The 23445-nt window shown below is 41.9% G+C and overlaps 1 protein-coding gene across 1 annotated transcript in view; it reads right to left on the bottom strand.

The window, feature by feature from the left end:
• Positions 1 to 647: 647 nt before the first annotated feature.
• The window catches only part of PLEKHG7 (pleckstrin homology and RhoGEF domain containing G7), a 29454-nt gene continuing 6656 nt past the window's right edge, over positions 648 to 23445 (bottom strand). The window contains exons 3-16 of the mRNA XM_059847923.1: positions 22748 to 22875; positions 21433 to 21473; positions 19769 to 19864; positions 18596 to 18745; positions 16554 to 16649; positions 14198 to 14293; positions 12803 to 12916; positions 10980 to 11154; positions 9475 to 9590; positions 8611 to 8704; positions 8065 to 8144; positions 6634 to 6793; positions 2661 to 2758; positions 648 to 1141 (exon numbers count right to left, since the gene is read on the bottom strand). Of these exons, the coding sequence (XP_059703906.1) occupies positions 1034 to 1141; positions 2661 to 2758; positions 6634 to 6793; positions 8065 to 8144; positions 8611 to 8704; positions 9475 to 9590; positions 10980 to 11154; positions 12803 to 12916; positions 14198 to 14293; positions 16554 to 16649; positions 18596 to 18745; positions 19769 to 19864; positions 21433 to 21473; positions 22748 to 22875 (1552 nt within the window). The 3' untranslated portion in view covers positions 648 to 1033. The remainder of the gene's footprint in view (positions 1142 to 2660; positions 2759 to 6633; positions 6794 to 8064; positions 8145 to 8610; positions 8705 to 9474; positions 9591 to 10979; positions 11155 to 12802; positions 12917 to 14197; positions 14294 to 16553; positions 16650 to 18595; positions 18746 to 19768; positions 19865 to 21432; positions 21474 to 22747; positions 22876 to 23445) is intronic.

Here is a 23445-nt window from a genome sequence, read left to right on the forward strand (position 1 = left end):
TACTTCCTTCCCCTGGCCTGTCCTCCTTGGAGACATGCTGGCCAGGAATGACTGCTTGTCTGGTAACATGAGTAGACCTGGCTAAAGGTTGTTCTGTTAAAAAGTATGCAAAGTGAAATACCCTCTCCCTTCTGCCAGCACACAAAGCACACACCTTAGTCTGTCAGGTGTGACTCCTCTGGGCCTGAAATAACTCTGTCCTGTCAGCACTGGTTTCAGGATGCTGTGAGGTTCTGGTGAGCCCTCGGTGTGATGCAGTGTGCAGCTGAGCATGGGATCAGGGAGATGGAGCACAGCTGTGTCAGCCAAGTTGTGGCAAGGCATTGGCAGCTCGTGTGATGCTCTGGTGCAGGTCTGTCTGCACTCTGCTCTGCCCTCCTGCTTCACACATTCAGCACTTGGCATGGAGCCTGATGGCTGTTCCTTTCCCAGGAAAAAAAAAAACTTGCCCATGATAGACACAGGGGAAGAGCAGGAATTTGTGTATCACAGTGACCAGGCTGTATCTGGAGAGCACTGGACCAGGTAAGTGCATACGTATGTGTACATATATACACACACTCAGTATTAATGCAAAAACCATCTTGGGATGGTTTTATAGGCTAGTGGATAGAGACACATAAATATCAGAAGCTATGCCTACACAATTTTAATTTAATGAAATTTATTAAAACAGTTTGAATGATGCAATAACCCTTCTAAACTTCTCTGGTGAATGAGTTGTCCTTACCAACATAGGGGTTTTTCTCCTGTCATGCTTTCTAGGAAATGACAAGCTCTATTAAAGCTTCCCTGGGTGGCAAGAACCTTCCCTAGGTGAAGCAAAGGAGCATCTAGGAGTGATACATTTGTTGCACAGCTTATTCCCCACCTCCAATTTATTCCTACGTGGTGTGGTCTATGCGCCAATTCTTTTGTCAAGTCAGAAATCTGTTAACTTCAGAGACCTAAGGTATTATATTTATATTATAAAATAACTATATTATCACCACAATAGTCTTCCACTGGCTCTGTCAGTGCAGTGCTGACATTATTAAATTTTAGAGGATTCAACAGGAAAGCAGAAGGCAGTGCTTTTCTTGGTTTCATGTTGTGTGGTGTAATTGGAGATTGCTGTTTCTATCTGTGACATCCATGCTTTCTGTAACAAAAAAAAATATTTGTAAACCAACACAACCAAAAACCTTTCCAGTAAGTTAGATGCATAAACATCCAGAGCCTTTAGTTTTATGTAGCCTCTCTTCAGGCTTGTGCTCATAATTGCTGAAGGAAACATGAATTATCCCACATCTGAGACTCTCCCAGTTGTTCAGGCCACTGCATGCTGATGGAATCTGTGTCTGGGGCCAGGGATTTCCAGCAAATGTTTCCTATTTTGATTGGAATGTAGGATTTTAATGCTCTGTTTGTAATGGTCAAGTTTGTTGCAGGCTATTTCACCCCTATCTGTGTGATGTTTATTCATTAGCTTAATGCTGTCCCTGCAGTTTGGGTTCCTCATTTTTCTGATTAAGGCAGCTCCAGTCCCATCAGCATCACAAGTTCTGTCCCCTCCAAGATCTGCCATGTGTTGCCAACTGAATTTCAGTTTCTGTTATCATGCTGACAGCATTCAGGTCTATGTTTGCTGTCATCCAGGTATGAGGACAGGGAGTGATGGAGAGATAATTTCAAATATGTAACTTCTTTCTCTCTGCTAGTCCAGATAGTCTGGTGCCAGAAGCTGACTTGTCTCTGAATTGCTATGATTAGACATTGGACTAACCCTAAGAGGATTTATCCTTTGGACTAAAACCTTTAAAGGTCCCTTTCAACCCAAACTATTCTATGATTCTATAATATTGAGAAGATGATAGCCCTGGTATGAAGGCAGTTTTGGAAAAGAAAGGTCATATTTCAGTAACAGGAGAAAGCAATGACTTTGTGAGTGGTTAGCTATTCAAAGTACCAGCCAGTGACTAGAAAATGGAAAGAATTCTCTCAGTGTTTCTATTAGAACAAGTCTACCACTATTTACTTGTAAGTATTAGTATTTGTGGTGATCAGATTTCTGTGCATTAAGTATTAGAGAGGGAAATTCAGCTTACATGAGAAATCAAAATACTGCGAAGTGCCTGACACACTTTCAGATGTTATACAGAGTGCTGTTACTAGGAATGTGACATGGTGTGAAAATGAGGGGTAAATTTATGTAACAGTGGAATTAATCATACCATCTGTTCAGTCTGAAATTGCAAAATGCATGTTTTGAATAGATGAGCATGAGACAGTTTTCTGATCTGAGTGAGTACTACTGCATGTGAGTTGGCTGTAGGGGGGGTTGTTTTGGTGTTGACTGCTCTGGAGGGGCTGACCATCTTCTGTGACACAAGAAATGGACATTTATTTTTTTTTTGCAATCAGAATTGAAAATGTTTCTCAACAAGAATCTGACCTGATAACCACCCTGATAGAAAATTGGAACGTGTTCAGCAGCAAAAATTCTCTAACAAATATGTGAGCCAGAGCACTGCGGTCTTATTTTGTTTTGTTTTAGTTCTGGTCAAGTATTACAACTGTAAGAGATTCTTATCACAGCATGACCACTTTTAGGCTGCCACCCTCCTTTAGGGAAGGCATAGTTGTGTAATTAGGGAAGAAAAAAAAGATCTGTTACCTACCTTGGCAGTCTCTGTCTGAGCTTGTAGCAAGAAGAGTGCTATGCACTGCCGATACCTGTTCTCATGCTGAATTAGAAAAGCATTTCGCAGGCTGAAGACTGTGGAAAAATGTAAAAAAGTGATATAAATGCACCTCATACAACTGTCAGTCCAATTTTATATCACATTGATTGTGGTCAAAGAAATCTTTTCCAATTTCTAAAAGGACAATTGCACCCTCATAGGGTGAGTTAATTTTTTTGTCTAGGAAGCTTTCTTATTTCAAAACTTTAATTCTACTTGCATTTGTTTTATTTTAATTGCTTCATCATGGTGCAGCTAAGATGCTTTTGAATCTGACTGAGGATCATTAAGAAATATTTCCCTTCAAAGTGGCCTAAATAATAACTGAAGTTAGAGAAAAACAAATATCCAAAATTAAAAAGAGAGGTCCAATTTTATTTAATTAAGTCTGTATGATGGCTGGCAGGTGGGGAAGTGGCTGCACTCAGGCTGGTGCTGGCTTTGGGTTCTCCCTGGGCATGTGCCTGAGCTGGTGCTCCTGGGCATGCCCTGGCTGGCTGCCAGCAGCCAGGCATGTTGCCTCCATTTCCTGCCAGAATTTTGTTCCTGAGGGTGACTGTGGGTATCATGTAGTGTGTTTCTCTGCAAGGGGACAAAGTGACACCAATGTCACACATCTGGAATAAAGGGGGAGCTTAAATGGGCTAGTGATTTTCTCAACAGAAAGTATGTTGCTGCTTACACCCTTCAGAGCTGGGTTCCTACTATTGTATTTACATGTAAAGTTATATCTCTTGTACAAGGTCATGGTGTTTGCAGGTAGTTCTGCTCGTAGGGTACCTTCCTGGTGTTATGAACACACCATTTTATCTTCTATCCCTTCACTAATGCATAGAAAGCTTTGGACAAAAATTATCCTACATAATTATCAGCCTCCTGCCTGCTACCAAAAGGGTATTTCTAGAATATTGCAACATATAGATTTTTTCTAGTGCATTGAGATTTGTTTATTTTCAAAGTGATGTCAACCCTCAGCAAACTAACAGAAGCAAAAGTACTTGCTAGATCAAAAATCAGGACTTCATTTTTGATTCATGTGATGGATCACATGACCTTTCTGAGAATATGCTAACTAATCTTTTAGTGCCACCAGTAATAAAAGTCTCTTTGAGAGTGCAGATATATTGGCAACATTGCCCAAGGTCACACATTCCAGACAATATTAAATATTTTTCTTTCTCCTGCAATGGGATATTTTCTGTTGACATTGGAATGTTTTCTTGTTGTTTTACACAGAATGGTGGGAATCTGAACTGCAATCTCCCTACAGTAATTTTTCTCACTGTTTTTATTGTAGCTCACCCCAAGGGGTCCTGTCTCAGGATGGGGCTTCCAAGCTGTTATGAGACTACGAGTGAGTAACAGGGACTGCCATGGCTACAGCTGTAATAAAGCTGGTAAGAATATATGGGAGAGAAGTCAAGCAATGAGGCCAAGGGTGCAGGGAAGAGTCATAACCAGTGGACAGAGCCTAGGCTGGAATGCAAAAAGCAGCTTTTTCTATTCTGATGATTGCAGCTGGATCACAGAGATAGAAGGACCCTGGTTAGGAATCTCTATGGGAAATGCTGGCTTGGAAAAAAAATCCCAGAAATATTATTTCCATCTCCATTATGGTTTTATGTCCAATCTGTTAGGTGCAAACTGGAGGGTGGCTGCACTGCCTTCTCTAGCACCCAGAAGCTGTTGGCCTTGCATTTGCATTCAGCCTGGGCTTACGTGGGATGTGGGGCTGCCCTCCCCTCAACCCTGCAGGCAAGAGGCAGCTGATACATTTGCTCCATTTCTACTGGTTTGGTAGGGGAACTAATTAGGCAGGCAGGCAGTGCCTGGAACCTGTTTTTAAAAAAGGTTATTATTCATTGTGTTCATCCCCTTTTCTTGTCTTTTGTAATTTGCCTTTTATTGCTTACCTCTATATCTTCTCAGCATTGATGCTGAATGCTAAGTAGTCTGGGTGCATGTATTTCAAAGTTATCATAAATTTTACAGACTCTAGGTTTTTTTCCTTATCTATTGCTTTCTCACAGAGCACTGTAGCTCCCTAAGCTTTTCCTCTCAATCTTTAGGATTAGGACAACCCTGGAGCCCAGAGATTTGTATTTCTTTTCATTCTCTTTGATGTAGGAGGCTCCTGTGATCTTGGCATTGTTAGACTGAATCAATGAATCCTTAAGGCTGGAAAAGACCTCCAAAATCATTGAGTCCAACCTTTGACTGAACACCACCATGTCAGCTAGACCACAGCACTAAGTGCCACCTCCAGTCATTTCTTGAACACTTCCAGGAGTGCTGACTCCACCACCTCCCTGGGCAGCCTGTTCCAATCCTTAACCACCCTTTCTGTGAAAATATTCTGGTGTCCATCCTGAGCCTCTCCTGCTGCAGCTCAAGGCCTTTTGTGCCATTGCTGCTTGCCTGGGAGCAGAGGCTGTCTCCCACCTGGCTACAGCCTCTTTTCAGGTGGTTGTAGGAAGTGATGATGTCACCCCTTTTCTCCAGGCTAAACATCCCCAGATTCCTCAGCCACTCCTTTTAGGACTTACTCTTGAGACCCTTTCCAAGCTTCACTGCTCCTCTCTGGACACACTCTGGATTTTCAATGTACTTTTTGCAGAGAGTGGCCTGGACCTGGACACAGGATTTGAGGTGTGGTCTCACCAGGGCCAAGTACAGATCTTTTCCCTTGTCCTGCTGGCAGTATTGTTCATACTGGCCAGGATGCCATTGGGCTGCTTGGCCACCTGGACACATGCTGGCTCATGTTCTGCTGGTGGTCAACCAGCACCCCCAAGTCCTTTTTCTCTGGACTGCTTTCCAGCCACTCTTCCCAGGCTCATAATGCTGCATGGTGGTGTTGTGACTGAATCTCCTGCACTTGGCCTCAGCCCATCAATGCAGCCTGTCTAGATCCCTCTGCAGAGCCCTCCTACCTCCCACTGGATCAACACCCAAATTAATGCCATCTGTGGCTTAGGGCTTCCCTCTCTCTTCTCATCCAGGTCTTATATGAAGGTGTTAAGCAGGACCAGTGCCAATACTGAGCCCTGGGGAATGTCATTAGTGACTGGCCACCAACTGAATGTGGCACCATTCACCACCAAGGTGAGGTGTGTGGGAGCCCGCTGCATCACAGGCTCAGGCCAAGGGGAGGCCTGATGGTGCATGCCTGCTCCCCGACCCAAAATCTGATTTTGGTGACTTCAGGAACCTTGTTTTGGCAGGGTAAGGCTGGCCACTCTCTGTGGCAGTCAGCTCTCCTTCACTTCACACCCAACAGCACAGCACCAGGGATAGGAGGCGTATTCCCCAGTGATGCATTTGGAGAACGAGGGAGCATTGATGTGTGCTGGGTGATTTCCATCCTCTCAAGAGCTGGTGGAGATGTGAGTAGGAGCAGTAGCAGGAGGTAAATCTCCTCTCCAGCCTCCTTGAGAATTGCTGCTGTGTATGTGGGAGCATACCCAGGAGAGCAATGTAGTGGTGCAGCTGAAAAAATGCTGCAAAGCTAGTATGGAATGAAAATGTGCTTGGGCTGAACTGAAAGATATCCGGGGTTTGAGAGCATATTAGGACAGCTAGGACAAAGGAACAATTGGCTTGTGAGAAAGAAGTCACTGGAGTCCTGATGCCTCCTTTGGGGCGAATGTATAGTATGTGACAGTCACTGGTGTGTGAGTCACTGCTGGCAGCAGGGGGCTGTGAAGTCTGAGGCAGCAGCTCATGCTTCCCAGCAGGAGCAGAGCTGTGTAGCCAGGCAGGGCTGAGGCACCAGTGTTTGCACTCCAGGCGTCTGGGGGTGGTTTGTGGGCAAACAGCAGCTTGTCCTTCTGCTAGCACACACACAGTGCATTGACATGGTGTTTATGAAGGCATTCATAACAGGCACGGTGTGCATGCAGGCACATACCTGTAACTTGGACGGGTTCAACATTTTTCAGTATGAGTCTGTCTAGTGGGATGGGCTGGTCTAGGACTGTGCAAAATCCCCCCTCTCTTATGAAGGACTGCAGCTCAGGAGTGAGGGAAGGACAAACGGGGATTAAGCTGGTGTCTGAGCCTCCATATTTCTGGGAATAGAGAATGAAGTTGGTTAGCAGGCTGTCTGCCATCGGCTCATGAGGTATAGGCACTAAACAACTCTAAATTCTGTGCTTTCTCTTATCAAAGATACACAGAGATCTTATTTGCCTGAGGAATCTTAGAAAAACTGACTGGTACCTGGAGCTCTCCTGCAAGGTCACATTTTGCATTAAAAAGCTACAAAAGAAACAATACAAGTCCACAAGCAGAAGACAGTCATAGGCATTCCAAAAGGATTTCCCCCCTTTCCCTCCTTATTTTAATAGCAGGTTTTTTTTCTCCTTTCCTTCCTTATCTCCCCTCATGCATATGGACAGAATTCCTGAAGCTCCAGATGAGTTGCAGCCCTTCACAGAAGGTTCACCAACACATGTCTGTGGGACAGCCCTCAAAGAGATTTGCCTGAGGGTACTGGGTCCCTTGAATTTCTGCTTCCTTCACCAACCCCCTTGGTAAGGGATGGTGCTGTGAATCTGGAGTCTCACTGCCTATCTCCTTTCTCTCTAAGGCAGAATACCTGCTTCTTAAAAAAACCCCAGAAAACCTAGGAGATTATCACAGGTTCCTTTAGACTCAGTTTACATCAGTTTCATAAAATTAATTAGCCAAATGCACTCCTACACTGAAGTTTTAGGAATTTCAGGTCATCCAGTTCTTCTGCTGATGTATAAATATATTTATCATCTATAGAACTCTATAGAATAATCATTCATCATGAAACATTTTCTTAAAAGGAGTTATTATATCTCAATTTTAAACTTGGGGAAATCAAGGCAAAAAGAGGACAACAAGCAATATAGCCAATCTTCCATCATTTTTGCCTTTCCCTGTCTTTTTTCCTTTTAATTTTTTTTCTTCTTTCCAGCAGTTCTGATATCTCTGGGATAAAAAATTCTCAGGTTGCAGAGACCATTAGAAAAAGTCTTACATTCCTAAAACTTTTCTGAGCTTTAGGAGTCCAGCACATCAGAACAACTTCAGGAAGATATTAAGGTCTTGTAATGTAAATTAAAGTAATTTACAGTAGTAGTGTAATAGTGCCAGTAATAGTGTTCCTGTACCATGCTGAGCCTAGAAGCAGGCTTTTGAATCAGTGTTATGGTTTGCTAGTCACATAGGGAAGTATCAGCTGTTCTTCATGCTGATTAGTCATCTTGTATTTTTATAATTAGATCAATCGTCCAATGTACATTCAAAAGACATCCAAAAGTTAAAAAATGTAACAACTGCAACCGTGTATATCTCTAGACATTATTACCTTTTTGTTACGTTTAATTTTGGTAATTAGTAGGAAATCATCAAATAAAAACAGGTAGACATCAAGGAGTCTTGTGCTGTCTGAGAAGGAAAACAAAAAATCAGTTTTATGGTGTGATTATTTTAAGGAATTGCTACTTTTAACATGAGGCACATCTATGAATCACCACACCTTCCAGAATCCTTTTAACCAAGAAGCCTTCTTTCCAGTATAGTTCACAACAACTCGTCCTCCAGTCTGCATTCTCAAATGCACTAAATCATATGTCTCAGTCATTTTGGCTACTAAGTTTGTACCTTGTAGCAGCTGCTTCATTCTGATAAAACAATACTTGCTAGCCAGGAGAAAGTCTATATTATTGCTTATTGTCCTATCATCCTGTTGGCAGCTTGGCTGTATCTCAGTCTCTCTCTGATAAACTATACAGTTGCTTTTTCTTTCCTGCACCTGCCCAAATGCTGTTGCAGAGGTTCATTCTAGACCTGCCACAACAATGTATAATTCTCTTAAGCTATCTCTGGACACCAGGAGATTCAGGGACTTTACCTGCTAGCATCAGCTTCCCTTCATGAAGGAGAAGTCTGTTCGCTGAAGACAAAATGTTTTCACTGCTGTTTTCTCTTAAGTTTTGCTTCAAACACTTGACCCAAAAAAAGAGATAAAGAGAATGGGGGAATCATGCATAATGGATGATGAACAGGGAAGCAACCAGCAGCTAAACAAGATGAGCATTTGTGTGTTCTTACCTCAGGCTAAGTACATCACACAGCTGATAACTGAGCATGCCTGTGTTTCTTCAGCAGTGGTATTGCTTAAATGTGTTTTTGCTTTTGAAATGTTAAGCTGGGTTTTACTTTTCCAAATTGAGTTTAATGGTGTTTGCAGCCCTGTATGTCAACAGACATAATCCTTGAGATGGGACCCACTTGGTAGTGTTACCATAGTGCTGCTTAAAGTCTGTCTGGGTAACAGGGTAGCTATGGCAAAAATGTGCACACCCAGGTATGCTGTGTAATTTTTTGTAATGCATTTTAAGTGTAAATGGGAAGTTCTTTGGCTCAGCTTGAGAAGTGAAAGGGGCAAATCATTTCTACTTTATTGAATGCTGGTAATGCATACATCTATCCCATTTCCTTCTGTCCCCTTGAAGCAAATATGGAAGAGTCCTCCTGGACTGTATCCCTGCCCTCTCTAGGATGCTGAGAACAACCCATGCTGCCATCCAAGGCGCTGTGTGTGTTCAGCACACTTGCAGTGCCCAGGCTGCAGCTGCTCCTGTTAGAGCAGAGCCATCCCCACTAGCTAGAATACAGACAACCAACCAACTTTAGATCACACTGTGAAGACAGATAGGAAATGAAACCCTCCTCTAGAAAAAAAAAAAAAAAAAATCCTTTAAAATCTCCTTACCTCTGGGACAAAGAACCTTTTGTCACGATCCCAGACCTGAGGCCAAATTATGACCTCTTGCAGCTGCCTGAACTTCTGAAAGTTGTCCAACCACTTGACTTTACCTTCCAGATCCCCTGAAATGTGTGAAACACCAGTTACTGCCAGGGCTGGCAAAAGCAGTCCTGTTTCTAGAAGATGCTGAATACTGATTTTCTCCAGTGAAAGCTGAAGTACCTCACATGTGAGGCCCCAGATGGAATCTTGATCTCATTGTAAAAAATGCCTAAACTCTACTTAGATCAGCAGGGACAGAATTTCAATTCATGCAGTCAAAGATGCTTAAATTCACTGCTAAATGAAAAGGTTGTGTTTACTAATCTGTCTGGGGAACAGGAAATCATATAAAACTCAATTAAACTATAATCTTAAAAATGTCTTCAAAAAAAGTCCTATAATTCTAAACTGTCTGGTATAGTGAGAGAAAAATAATTTTTATACCAGAGCCTGATAAAAAGACTGTTAAAATTACAGAGAATTAATTTCAGAGGAAGTGTTGCCAGAAGTGATTGAGGTGGAGGTCCCTCAAAATGTGAAAAATGGGGACTGTGTCTTTGCTGATTCAAGGCTGTTATGGGGAAAGCTTTAATGGACCTGCAACTAAAGTTTCAAGTCTTTGGGTGGAGTGATATTGCAGAAAATGGTTTCAGACACAGACCTCCCCACCAGAAGAGGAGTGCTTGGGCTACAACTGTTCATTATGTCACTGGTTCACTGATCAAAAAATGAAGACAGATCTTTGTCAGGTGTCTGTGAGTAAAGAGGGGTCTCCCTTCTATGTTTGGTTTCCTTCATCCAGAGGTGTCTGATTTCTGGAAGGACCTATTTATTCTGCCAGTAGTACTCTCTAGACGTCCTATGGTCATTTGGGGCCACACCTAAAACTGCTGTCCTTATATATGTTAAATATATAAATATTACATATTTTTTTTAAAAAATAAGGGAAAGAATTAATATCTAGACCAGCCTCTTGTGTTATGCAATGGCTAGAGAAAATCTGTAGCTGAGACAACTTTACGTAGTAGTATCCTGTCATTAGTGAAAGGTCGTGGACATAATATTCCCCTTGTGAGTGCAAATTTATCCTATTAAAGATCAGCCCTAAAAAAATCCTCCTTAGACATAAGTCCAACTGAAAGACTTCTTTGTTTGAGATCTTTCCTGATATGGTCCAATTTGAGATCTGCTTTTAAATTTGCCTGTCACTGCAGATGATTCTAAGAAAATACAAGTGACTCACTGATTTGGGAGTCCTGTGACATTGCTCAGAGAGGCTTTGACAGCACAAGGTGGCCCAAATCATTCCCTACAGCACGAGAGTCAGACTGTAGGAAGGCACACTCATCCTTTTTGCTTTTCTCCAGAGATGCTTGACCAATTCACACTTCAAAGGACATGCATGAAAAAGCCATGTAACTTTGGAATTTCTAACTCTGCATACTTGACTTCTAACCTTTTTGACTTACTTATAGACTTTTCCACCTTCTCTTTAAGTGACTGGATAAAACTTTTCTCTGTTTCATCAGTGCTCCTCTTCCAGATGTTGTTGAGCAGGAGGGGATATCGCGTCAGTCGATGCAGAGGAGCGACCAGGAGCTCTGGCAGATGCAACCTCTTGCACTGTTCATTTTGTTCACACCACTGCTGAAGACAAGGAAAATGTGCCTTAGGCTTCAGCTTCCTTCTGGCTAGGAGATAGCAAACAGTTTTCTGCATCATTAGGTGACTGTAACGAGACAGTCACTAATGAAAGATGACTTTCTCACTCAGTGAGAACAAGGACAGTATAAAGTCTCTTGTCATAGTTTAACCCAGCAAGGATCTAAACCACACAGCCACTCGTTCACTCTTCACTCCCTCCTGTGGGATGGGGGAAAGAAATGGGAAATAAAAAATAAAGTTTGTAGTTTGAGATAAAGGCAGTTTAAGAGAATAGAAACAGAAGGGAAAAAAAATAACAGAACATACAAATCAAGTGGTGCACAATGCTCACAACCCACTGGTCCATGCCCAGCCAGCCCCAGAGCAGAGGCATCTCCAGCCAGCTTTCCCTCTAGTTTATGTACTGAGCATTACACCATATGATATGGAATGGGTCACTTGGGGTCACCTGTTGTGGCTCTGTCCCCTCCCAACGTCTTGTGCCCACCAGTGTCCTCGCTGATGGGGGTGAGGGAAGAAAAGTCCTTGACTTAATGCAAACTGCTTAGCAACAAGTAAACATGAGTGTGTTATCAAGATTACTCTCCTCTTAAATGCAAACCACAACACTATACCAGCTATTAGGAACAAAATCAACAGTATCCCAGCCAAGCCAAGGACAGCTCTCCACAGGGGGAATTGCATTGCCCCTCCAGATTCACATTCTGCATTGTGCTTACCATTCCAGATGCTGTGGCCATGCTGTCATATCCAGTAGGGCTCTTATTTATCTGCTGTTTTAATTTTCTCAGGTTTTCCTGAGAAAATTAACATGAGTTAGGTTTGAAAGCCACCTTATATTTTGGGGTCACTGCTACTTGCCAGTGGGGAACATTTTTCCTATATGTGAACGTATGAAATCCTCATCAGGGAACAAGCAATGTGGAACTCCAAGGCCCAGAGACTACCTGCCACAAAAAGATGTCCTACCAGTTTTGAGCTGCCAGTGAGAAAAGCCCACTACTCAAGGTTTCTCTTTCTAAACCTGTAACATTGAAGATTAATCTTGAGTATTTACAGGATACACTAGTCTGCTAGTGATGTCAGAAAGAGCAGAGCCTGAGATCCCCACCACTGCACTGACTGGTGTCAGCAAAGACAAAACCTGCTGTAGTGTTGCAACTTGATAAAGAGTCCAGTGATTGCTCTTTCCAGCCTTAGAGGGAGGTAAATTCTTCCTTACTGGTAGTATTTTGTTGCCCAAGTAAGACATTTGAAATTGATTTTTCTGTTTTTTTTTTTTCTGTAACTACTTCACTTTGTTAAGGTGGAGGTGACTGAGTCAATAGATTATGTGCAAAACGAAAGAAAGAGGTTAGTAGTTTGTATTTTCTGCCTGCAAAAAGGCAGCCCAGCTCTTCCCCCCTTATCTATTCTAAATTACAGGTAGGGACTTTCACACATGCAGGTGAACATGCACTCAGGATGGTGACTTCCAATTGGTCATCGGCCCCTGCAGTTCAAAAAATCCATGTGAAATGCTGTCTGCACAGTTTTGCTTCTAATGAACATTGCTAGTTTGCTGTTAAAATCCTCTCATAAGGTAGGAAGGCTGAAGACATCATCAACCACAAAACCATCACTTTACCTTCAGGTAGATGCCAAAATCTTCTCTCTGTCTCAGTTTTTCCAAGTAGAAGATGGCAGAGGTATAATTAAGGCAATAAATCTGGTGTGTCTGGCAGAGGTCACCCTGGAAAAACTGCAGAAAAGGTTTTGAAATGTATCAATAAATAAAAATTTCATGACAAAGGGAGAAACAGGAGTTTTTGGGTCTGTAATGTGCATTTTATGTGAGATTTCCTTGTATCTAGGAAAATAGGAAAAGAGGCAATTAAAAAAAGTAAAGGGCAGTTAAAACAGCAATAAAACTGTAAAGCAGTAAAAATGCCACAACAATGCTTCAGTAATTCATTCAGTTTTAACAGATCTGCAGAGGTGTGACGTGTTCTTAGACTTTGTTCTCATTAGAAATAAATGATGTGAAATTCATATGGAATTTGAAGATCAAACCCACTGTTTCTGAAGCAGTTTTGATGACTTCATGTAGCATGGTATCTTATATCTGAGGATGCTCCTAGAAATAACAGGATAGCCTCATTTATGTTGGAGATGTTGAATGTCATGCACGACAAAATGCAGCTTTGCCTGGGATTTTGTCTGTTTACACAAACATTATCAATAAGAACACCTGGAGTCAGAGCTCACGGGGGCAAGAAACCAAGCTCTAGCCTGAATTTCTCTGTTGAAAAATCTTTACACTGAGGTAGGGTCTTCTGGTATTTCCCAGAAGTTTTCTAATGGCCTCTACTGCTAGGAAAGGTTCTGGTCAATCAATGGATTTTCTATCTTCATTAATATTTCCAACTTTACAGGCATTGGGAAGTTGAGCAGGAATTAGAGCTCCTGTAGACTGCTGTTCAGACAACTGCCTTGTTTGCCACACAGACTGACCAAGAGGGTGGCAGGGTAAGCAGGGCTTGGCAGTGGCAGGACAGCTGTGGCTGCATCTCTCTCTTGCTTAACAGACACAGGCCAAAGTGTAATTTCAGTGCCAGTGAGCTCTTAATTAAGCAATTATAAAAACTTGTGGGTCTGGTCCATGGAGCAAAGGAGGATTGGTGTGAAGGAGTGGAAGCAGGCACTGATGGGGCTGGGGTTTTGTTTCAGGGAAACATTTTCCATAGGGTGGGAAGCTTGCCTCTGCCAGTGGAAAAGTCTCCTCAGAGTCTGGGCTGCTGTTCCCCAGGAAGGGAAAATCTTTCCACGCTTGATTCCACATACAGAGCACCTTTCCATGACTGCTTCAAACATGCCACTGAGTAGAAACAAAACCATCCTTCTGATAGGAGCAACCTGTGAGACCAAACTGCCTGTGACAGCTGGCATGGGCTGGACAGACCTGGCTGCTCTGGAGACCTGTATGCCCTGATAAATGGTCTGCTGCTTGTGCTAAAAGCAAGAATAATTCTAATTATGTTACCGTTCTGAGCACAGAGCTGAAATCCATAGGAGAGGCTGACTTGCTGACGTGCTTCTTCACAGTTTCAAAAAACATTTTCAGAAAACTGAGACTTATCTAAGTAAGGGGAAAAAAATAAAGATAAATTAGCATCAGTGATCCGAACTTAAGATTAAAGCAGCTTTATTTCCCTTCCCTGGCCACTCTAAAGGCTCCAAGTGTAATGGGTGCCGACACCTATCTCTACCATTGCCAGAATTGTCTTCAGAATCATGCCCAGAATGCTTTAATTAGTCAGAAGCTAAGACAAATCTATATAAATACCCACTTATGTTGTGATAGTGCCTGATGACAAAAGCTTTGAAACAAGATTAGTTAGTCCATTAAACTTGTCTTAGGGTAGCAGCTGTATTTAACATGGATTGACATTAAAAATGACAGTGGGTGGATGGTATCTGCTGGAAAACAATGATGGTGTGTGACAGAGCTATGACAGTTAAGAAGCCTTCATGGTCTGTGAGGAAGACACCATCATTCATGGTTTGAGTTTGTTTCATTCAATTGAAGGTGAAGGAAGTATCCATAAAATACCAGAAAACCTCACCTATTCCCCATAAGTTAACTTCACATGTTTACACTGAACTCAAAATGCCTACCTTATCAGTCAGATGGGGCTGCAAGCCTGCTCTTAAGCCCAGACTTTCATCCTGAGCACACAAATTTCACTATTCACACTATTTTCACACAAATTCATAACTGGGCTAATAACTGGCCAAATGTTAGGCCAGAAGGGCACATCAGTCCACTGTGATACTGCTACAGACTGTAGCAGCTGCAGACTGCTGTGTTTGGTGTATTTATGGGGGCAAGGATGCTTATAGGATGATGCTCATTCTTTGATTTTGACCTTTACAATTTTACAGCATACATTTTTCCATGGATTCAGCCTGCTGTCAAGAGGATATGCATACTGTAAAATGCATGAAAAAAGGCATCAAAGGCATTGAGAGTAGCTTCATTCTCTATGTTTAATCAATATTTGAAGTATGCATAACAGATGATCATTAATTATCCTCATCAATAAGGACAACAAAATTAGAAATTAAAGCAGGACATTTCTTTAAGATAATTCTCTCAAGACATTATCAAGTTCCAGCCAAGCTCAAACCTAAGTGAAACACAGCAATATATCCCACTCTCTTCTCTGAACAAGGACAAGGCAATCAACAACCACACATCTGCTGAACTCTAGCATTTATCTGCATGTACAGTCTTAATCCACAATGAGCCAGAGGTGAAACCTGTCATCTAAAAATCTCTTTCTTTGTATCTCCAAACCTACTGGTTGGTCACTCAGCAGCTCACCAGGTGTGAGATCTGTGACTGAGCAGCAGTACCTTGCCCATGTGTTTGAGTTCTGGCTAATTGTCCCTGCTTTGAAGACCTTTCCCAGTTTCTTGTTTTGGCTAAAAAGGGAGAAATTCAGTATTAAGTCAAGGGAATTACAGTAAGGGAAATAAATGGAACCAAGCAGCTGATTTAGGGCATGTGATGTGATTGTGAGTAGTTTTTCAATTAAGGCAGCTGTAGAGTTCTTTCCAAAATTCTCTTTCCAATGAAGGGTGAAGTGTCCTGTAAAAGGGCCCTCAAGCTAAGAAAAATTGTTTTGTTTCCAAAGTAATGTAAGAGCTATTTTTGACTTAGGGGTTTTTAACTTTCAGGAGCTGAAAATGGTCTCCCAGACAGTGGCCAAAAGCAGCAAAGAGCTGGAGCACATCACAGCCAAGCCTTGTGGCCTCCCTCCTCCTGGATGGACAGTGCAGAGTAAGTAGAACGTGAACCCAGAGCATCCAGTCTCTGTGGGAGAGATCCTTACACACGTGCCAAGGGAAACCTCAGCTGGAGAGAGGGAATCAGCATTTTAATTAGTTTTAACTTGCCCTTTTGGAGTGGCATAATAGACAGCAAAGTCTTTGTGCCCATCTGCTGGCAAAAGGGGCCTTGTTATGTAGTTATTTTGCCATGCTTTCTGTTTTGGTGTAGGGATTGGGTAGTAGTTTCTCTTCATCTCTTTTAAAAGGTCGCTGCTTATGAGAATTAGCCTCAAACTTGTGTTTACTTCAGGAACAACTGCCAAAGGAGCTCTCCCCCATGTTTAAAATGCCATGGATCTTTGGCTAGAGATACAAGAGAATGATTTGCTCTGGGGGTGTTTGACTCTCACTGATATACCTCATAAAAAAAAGGAAAAGGTGGATTGTTTGAACAAAGTTCCAAATGTGAGCACTGAAACTAAATAGAAGCTTTTGGTTTGTTGTATTCTTTTACTGGCCACATTGATTTCTGATCTAAGTAACATTTCTCTTTTTCCACTCACCTTGTTTAACTCCTCTAAGTTTGCAAAAAGTCTCCACAAATCCACATCCAAGAGAAATTCATTGCTCTGGAGGTATTTGAGAGTGTTCATAAATATCTTTAAAACCAAAACAGATCCATGTTAATTACTGTTTGTGCCAATTCAATAATTTTTTCCACCCGAAAATAACATTTTACTGAAATTAATGAAAGTATTATTAGATTTAGGGAGAGGAGAAGATGGCATTGTGAGAAAAGTTTCCTGATCTGCCTGAAGGTTAAATATTGAGTTTTGAGCAGAAGAGGGTGTGAATGATGTCTCTGGGGTTTCTCTGTGGTTACTATGGAGGCAGCTGCATCCCTGCTGTGCCCTTGGGCAGAAGAGGGGCAAATGAGCCCCCTACAGATCCCTGTGTGAAGGACTCAGTAACATCAGAGCCACAGTTACAGATTCCTCTGACCTTTCTAAATGCTTTCCTTCCTACCCCACGCAACTGCTGCTATCTGAATTGTTTAAAGTTACTATAAGGAAAAAATATATTCTTGGATTAAGGTAAGTAGCAGTCCTGTGGAGGCTTTTCATCTCTTTGGATTGTTTTATTAGCCTGTATTCACTGAAAACTGCATGTGTATTTATTGGCTGTTTAAGATTTTATATTTTTAAAGCTGATTAAGCTGTACTGAATCTGTCCTAAATCTGAAAAAGTCTTAAAATTTATAGGCTACTGAGTAGATTTTTTTTTGCTTATGTGTATAAAGCATAATGAAAAAACCTGTCACCCAGGTGCCAAGACTGAATAACTAGTGAGAGTGTTTGCTTAGCCTTGTGTAATTCTTTAGTTACCATGACCTGGTTGTCCTGAGGGCTTAAAGGGGATTTATGGTGGTCTTAAAACTCCCTGTGGAGATTAACTGAAATCAGTGGAATATTTCTATACTTGGAAGTAACCAGGTATCTTTAAAACTGGTTACCCAAATGCAATGGGTTCTTTCTTTAGCAGGAGAGTTTGGGAAGGTGGCATGGACAGAATAGTTCATCATTCATGGGCCATGCAGGGCTGGCTAAGGCTTGCCTGTGGGTTCCTACATCAGACTGACAAGGAGCCTGCATGCCTGCTGTTATCAGCATTCTTCCCAGTATTCACCCCTTTTTAAGCTTTTCAGATTTCTAAACAAAGTGTATAGAAAGGAGGATGCTCTTCTCCTTCCTTGAACCAATCCCGTTTTCTGTCCCTTCCTGTTCTGCCCCACCAAGGAGGAGTTCAGCCCACTCCTTTATGTATTTCCTTTCCTCTGCAGTAGTTCTGGTATTGTCCAGGACAACTTTCCAGCAACATGGAAAATGTTTTACTAATCTCTTTTCTTCGACTTAATAAGAAATCAGGAATTGTCTGTGCCAAGTGAGAGAAACATGATAAGAAAATGTTTGTGGAAGCTTCCATCCTTTTGAATGGATACATTAACTTTTGATGTGTGGTGAATATAAATAGTGCAGCTATTCTTGTAACAGTCTGTAATGTTCCTGTCCATCTTTCAAGCTCTTATAATTCACTGTATTGGAGGTGATATAGAGTTTTTGGGAGAGGAGTTGTTTTTAGTATCCTTGTTTTCATGTAGTATTAAAACTGCAGGTCTGCTGAATTCTGAGGTTTTTATGCTCCAGTCAGGATAATCTAACCACAGCTCTCTATGAAGTTAAATGACAAATATAATGTTGCACACTAGCAACATTAGCAATTGGAATAGTCCAGTACAGAAATAGCCAGTTGCAGTATGGCTTCAGTGCAGTGTTTGCAAGAGGACTAATGGAATATCAGTTGAATATCCTGGAAGGCTCTGCAGTCAGATGGTAATTGCAAAGCACTAGATTGCATCATTCAAAAGTCAGGTTTAGAAGAGATACCAGAAAAGGGAAACAGGATGAGCAGGCAAGGTGGGAGGAAAAACCAGGTGCTTAAGTCATGCCCCCAGAGACCTCTAATGAGAAGTTTGAGGAGGCTTTGTGTCCATCACAGCAGAACAAATAATGTTTCATTATTTTTGCAAAGGGAAATCTGACGTTACCATCTTGAGAACCAGCAAATGGTCCAGAAAGTAAGTGCATTCACTTGTGAAAAGTTCCCACACTGCTGCTTCTTTTTTCACTTCTAACTGGCTGTTGACATCTTTCTGCTCAGTCTGTTGCTCATTTATAAATTCATGCCAAGATTTACTCTATTGATTGAAGAAGAAAGAAAAAAATTGTTGCATCAGCTGCTTCAGACCTTATGAAAAGAATCTATGTCCTATTTACTGTGTAATTTTCATCTACCAGTATTAGCTATTTTTCTTCTGAAAGCTTAAAAGTTCCTTTAAAATATTTTAAACCCCACCATTCTCCTCTAAAATGCTTACAATATAAACACCCTGAATTTGAAAGCAACACAATGTGATAGTCTATGTTTAGGAAGGTTGTATCAAAAATTAGTGGGCAGCTTGCAAATGCTAAGGAATTTGATCTGTTGTGCTGCTCTTGGGTGGATCATATCTTCTTATTTTCTGGATGATAAAATCAAAGTACTAAAGGACTAGGTCTTTATAGTCACTTGGAAATTGTGGTGGCCATGATCACATTATGGACTGCTCCAAAGTCAGATGTCCATATATAAATTAGGCACTGGCAGAAGCCCTCAGCAACTGTGTGTGGGGAGCTGCAGGTAGCAGCCTGCTGTGAGAAGCAAAAGGTTTGCTTCAGAGAGGGGATGGTGTTAGGGGCCAGAAGCCTCGTTTGTCTGGCAGACAGGCTCTGGTGCCTTTTCTGGAGCCAAACCTTGGTGTTGGCACTGGCCTGCATGTGGCTCCCTCTGAACACAGCGATGGGGTGGCTGTGTCCCATTTGACATCTCTCTGATGCTGTAGATTTTTTCCTCTGCTTTTCTAGCACCTGTAGGTGCTGCTGAGAGGGTTGTTCTGAGACCTTTTTCTGAAGGTGGTACCTCCCTGATATAGGGCAGTCTGGAACCCTGGCAAAATCCAGATGATTTTGAGGTCCCTTGCTGACCTACTCTGACCCTCAGTTTCCCACTTGCCCCTCCCTTTGTCATTTTGACTAAAATATACCATATACTTATGCACTAATTTGACAGAAGGGTCTCATATCCAGATTAATGAACTGAAAAATGTTAGCTTATAAAGAACACAGAATTCCTCCTTCCATCCTTAGGTGTCCTTGATACAGTATACTGAGCATTTTGATACCTTAAAGCAGAAAAATTCATCTGTGCAGTGGTCTGTGATCTTAAGAGTAGAAAGACAACTTTCCAGATCAGATGCTTGCTTCTGTTTGTCTTTACCCTGTTGAATGACAAGAAACCACCCCTGATTCACAGAGTGTTTTAAAGCCTGTTGAGAAGTTTACCCCTCTTGCCCTAATCCTTAAGGAGTTTGCCCTTAAATCAGTGATTTCTCTGTATTTGCAGGCTCTTCTACACAGAGACAAGGCAGTGATGGCAGGTTTCTTTGCAGCTGTGGGTGAGGTGTGTAAATGCCTCAGGTTTGGATGTGTAAGATCCTATTTATGTAACACACGAGTCTTTGACAGGGCAAATCCTTGGCATGGCAGCAGGCAATGGGCTACCCTTGGAAGGCAGAACAAAGGAAATGCTGTGCTTCCCTTAGCACTGTCAGACATGGGGGACAACAGATTCACAGTTGCAATCCTGCCATAGGTATACAAATTTATGTGTTCATTTATTTATTTTTAATTTTTTTGAGCTACATATGGAAAAAGGTCCCTTGGTCATCTGCAGAGTAGTGTCTGTAAAATGAGCTTTCAGAAAGTTAAAAGAGCAGCAGGAGTTTGTGTGAGGGACCATGAAATAAAAACAATTGCTTTTGTTTCAGCTTTGTTTATTCAGGCCTTGTAAAAAAATTTAAGCATTATCAACTCTAATTTAGTGCTGTGGGCACAGACTTATAGGGTGTTTGCCTAAGTTTTATCTGTTCTCTGGAAGTATATTCCCACCTCATGTGTTTTCATTGTCTGAACTTTAGGCACTGAACTCAGGCCAATTTTGAAATATGTGTTTGATTATAATATTTGAAACTTAGGGTTTAAGTTTGGCTCCTAATTTTGAAAGATGGACTGAAATGGGGCAGAAAAAACAATGCAGTTAACATATATGCACATTGAACCAGTGTAACAGCAAATGAATCTTCATGAATTAAATTTTATGGCATTTGATAGTCTTAGAAACCACTTTTGTCTAAATATAAAATGCTTTTTATTGCAGATTTAAAATATTTTGCTGAATTTAAAAATCCTCAGGTTTAGGTCATGCTCCTTCAAATGCTATGAAACTGCTATGAAATGAAGAGGCAGTTCTTGTACATATAAACCTGAGTACTTGCATTGGTTCTGTATTCACAAACTATTCTTTGATAAAATGCAAAAATACTGGGAAGGGTCTGTTCTTAGTTAAGTGCTTAGGGAGAAAACGTTGTCAAGACACTTGTAAACAATTTTTTGAATGCTGAACTGTACACAGAAAGGAAATTCAGATATCTTAGTAAGTAAAAGTTTTCATAAATGGAAAAGACAAGGAATAGTGTTAGACAAGGAAAAATGCACTGAGTTGTGCTTGTGCCTTTCCTGCCACCAGGCACAGGGAAGGGAGGCAGTGGCACTGACTGTGTTTTCATGTGCCTCACATGCAATGGCTGCACTGGAGCCACCCAGCCAACCTTCATTGCAGGTTAATGTGCAAGCAGTCCCAGGGAGGGCTGAGACACCTCTGAGTTCAGCTCACCTGCTGGCTGCCTTTCTCCAAGGGCAAGAAAGTAAAGAAGCTATTTTTACCCAGGTTAGTTGTGGGAAAAGGCAAGTCAGTGCAGGGAAAAACAAAATGGTAAAAAATACTCACGACTCCTCTTTTGGCAAATGGCCACCTTGACTTTTTGGACTCTGATGGGTAAAACAAATGTTCTCAGTAAGGAAACAAGCAGATAAAAAAGAAAACCATTTTTTTTATATATGCAGCTTGATAGACTGTACTCTACTTGGCTCAGATTTAATACCTGAGTTTAGGCAGTTTGTGCACCAGACTTAAAACCCAATAAGCTTGTTGGGTTCCACCCAGCAAGAATTATGACTATCTGTGGTGGGATCTTGGATGGTGCTGAATGCTCCTACTTGTTGCAGGTGATCACTGTGTGATTGCTATGATCACTAGGTGATTCTTTTACCTGGGAAAGCCATCATACCTCAAGCCAATGTTGTTTTAAAGCAAGAACTAGTCTATGCCTTCTTGTCATGATAAGCTGGAGTTGTGCAGGTATTTAAATCTCCAGTAAACAAACAATCCTATGAGCCCTAAGCCTCAGATCTGTCATGAGGCTGGCACAGTGAGGCAGAGTTTAATTTGTGGTCCTTGGTGAGGCACAGGGAAATCTGGGGATCCAGATTTAGGAGTGCACTGGAGACTTGTGAGGAGCTACTGTGCCCAGCAAGAAATCTGAAAAGTTTTCTTTATGTGGCACCCATCTTATGGTGTGTCAGGGAATCACAGTCCAAACTTTGTGTTTCTGTATTTTGCAGGCTCTAGCCATTTTGGGAGTGGCTGGCTTATTTGCTGTCATGAAAATGCTGGTTGTCACCTTGGCTGACTTGCTTTTTGAGAAACTTTTGATCTCTGGCCACCAGGATCTCCATCAATCACGCCATACTATATTCTACAGTAGTTATTTGTGGAAATTGCTTACAGGTTTGCATTTCAGTTTTGGAATTTCTTGTGAGCAGCCTCTAGCTATGAGCTGGGTTTGCTACCCTTGTGATCAGAACACCACTGCAAAGGGCAACGTGGGCCGCTTTTCTCTCTGCTTGAAGCTGTGGAGGTAGGAAATTGTACCTCAGCTGCTTCCAGATGGACAACCTGGCCTGGGCTCTGGCTGCTTCCAGCCTGTGGAGGAGCAGTGTGATCTGTGCCTACCTTCTCAGCTACTTGCATTTTGCATTCAACAGTAAAATGCAGGGGAAAAAAAACAGAAAAAAAAAAAAAAAAGAAGAATTTTAAAACTGGCCATGAAGTCAGTAGGTCAGTTTGGTGTGGGGTACCAGGATCTCCACAAAGGCAGCACCACCTCAGGGTCTCACTGCATACATCCTCCCTCCCATGCCACACGCACGCGTGTTCCAGTCCCGCTTTTGCTGGGCTCAGAGGAGCAAACCCCCTGTCTGACCTGCGGTGAGCAGGAAGGATGAGTGGGGCAGGTAGTCCATGGCACTGTCTGACACCAGCAGGTCTCCAGGGAACACCTCGAGGCCCGGCAGGCTCACTACCAGGGAGCTGCGCCGGCGCTCGGCTGATCTGTGAGACGCAACAACAGCACACATCATCTCTGTCCCTGGAGGCTGCAGGGAAACTCCTGAAGGGCTCCCTGCTCATCCAAGGGGGATCAGCTAAAAAACCAAATCACAGCAGCTGTGACATCATGTGTTAAAAGAACAACGAGCAGAGAATTTCGGTGACTGGCAGCCCAGTTGTCTTCCAAGCTCCGCATTGTTGCTGAGATCAAGGTTCTTATGGTCATGGCTTGCCTCAGATGATCAGTAATTGCAGCACTTAAATATTAAAAATTCCTTGTTTTTTCTGAGGTTAGACAAAAAGTGAGTGGGGATTTTAGAATCTACGTTTTGGCAATGGAGTTTATTGGAGCAATTAAATACTGTTTTTAGCTGACATGTGTCTTGTTACTTTTAGCCTTCCTGGAGCTCAGGTGATTTCAAGAAAACACAGCACACTAGTGAAACAGTTAAAATGTTGAGTTTTAAAAAAAATTATTTAACCTTTGGGCTAGTTTGTACTATTTTCTTTCTAAGTATTTTTGGCATTTTTTCCTGCTATGTAAAATATTTTGAATGTAATGTGACTCAGTGG

Source organism: Haemorhous mexicanus, chromosome 5, assembly GCF_027477595.1.
Source record: "Haemorhous mexicanus isolate bHaeMex1 chromosome 5, bHaeMex1.pri, whole genome shotgun sequence".
Classification (NCBI taxonomy): Eukaryota; Metazoa; Chordata; class Aves; order Passeriformes; family Fringillidae; genus Haemorhous; species Haemorhous mexicanus.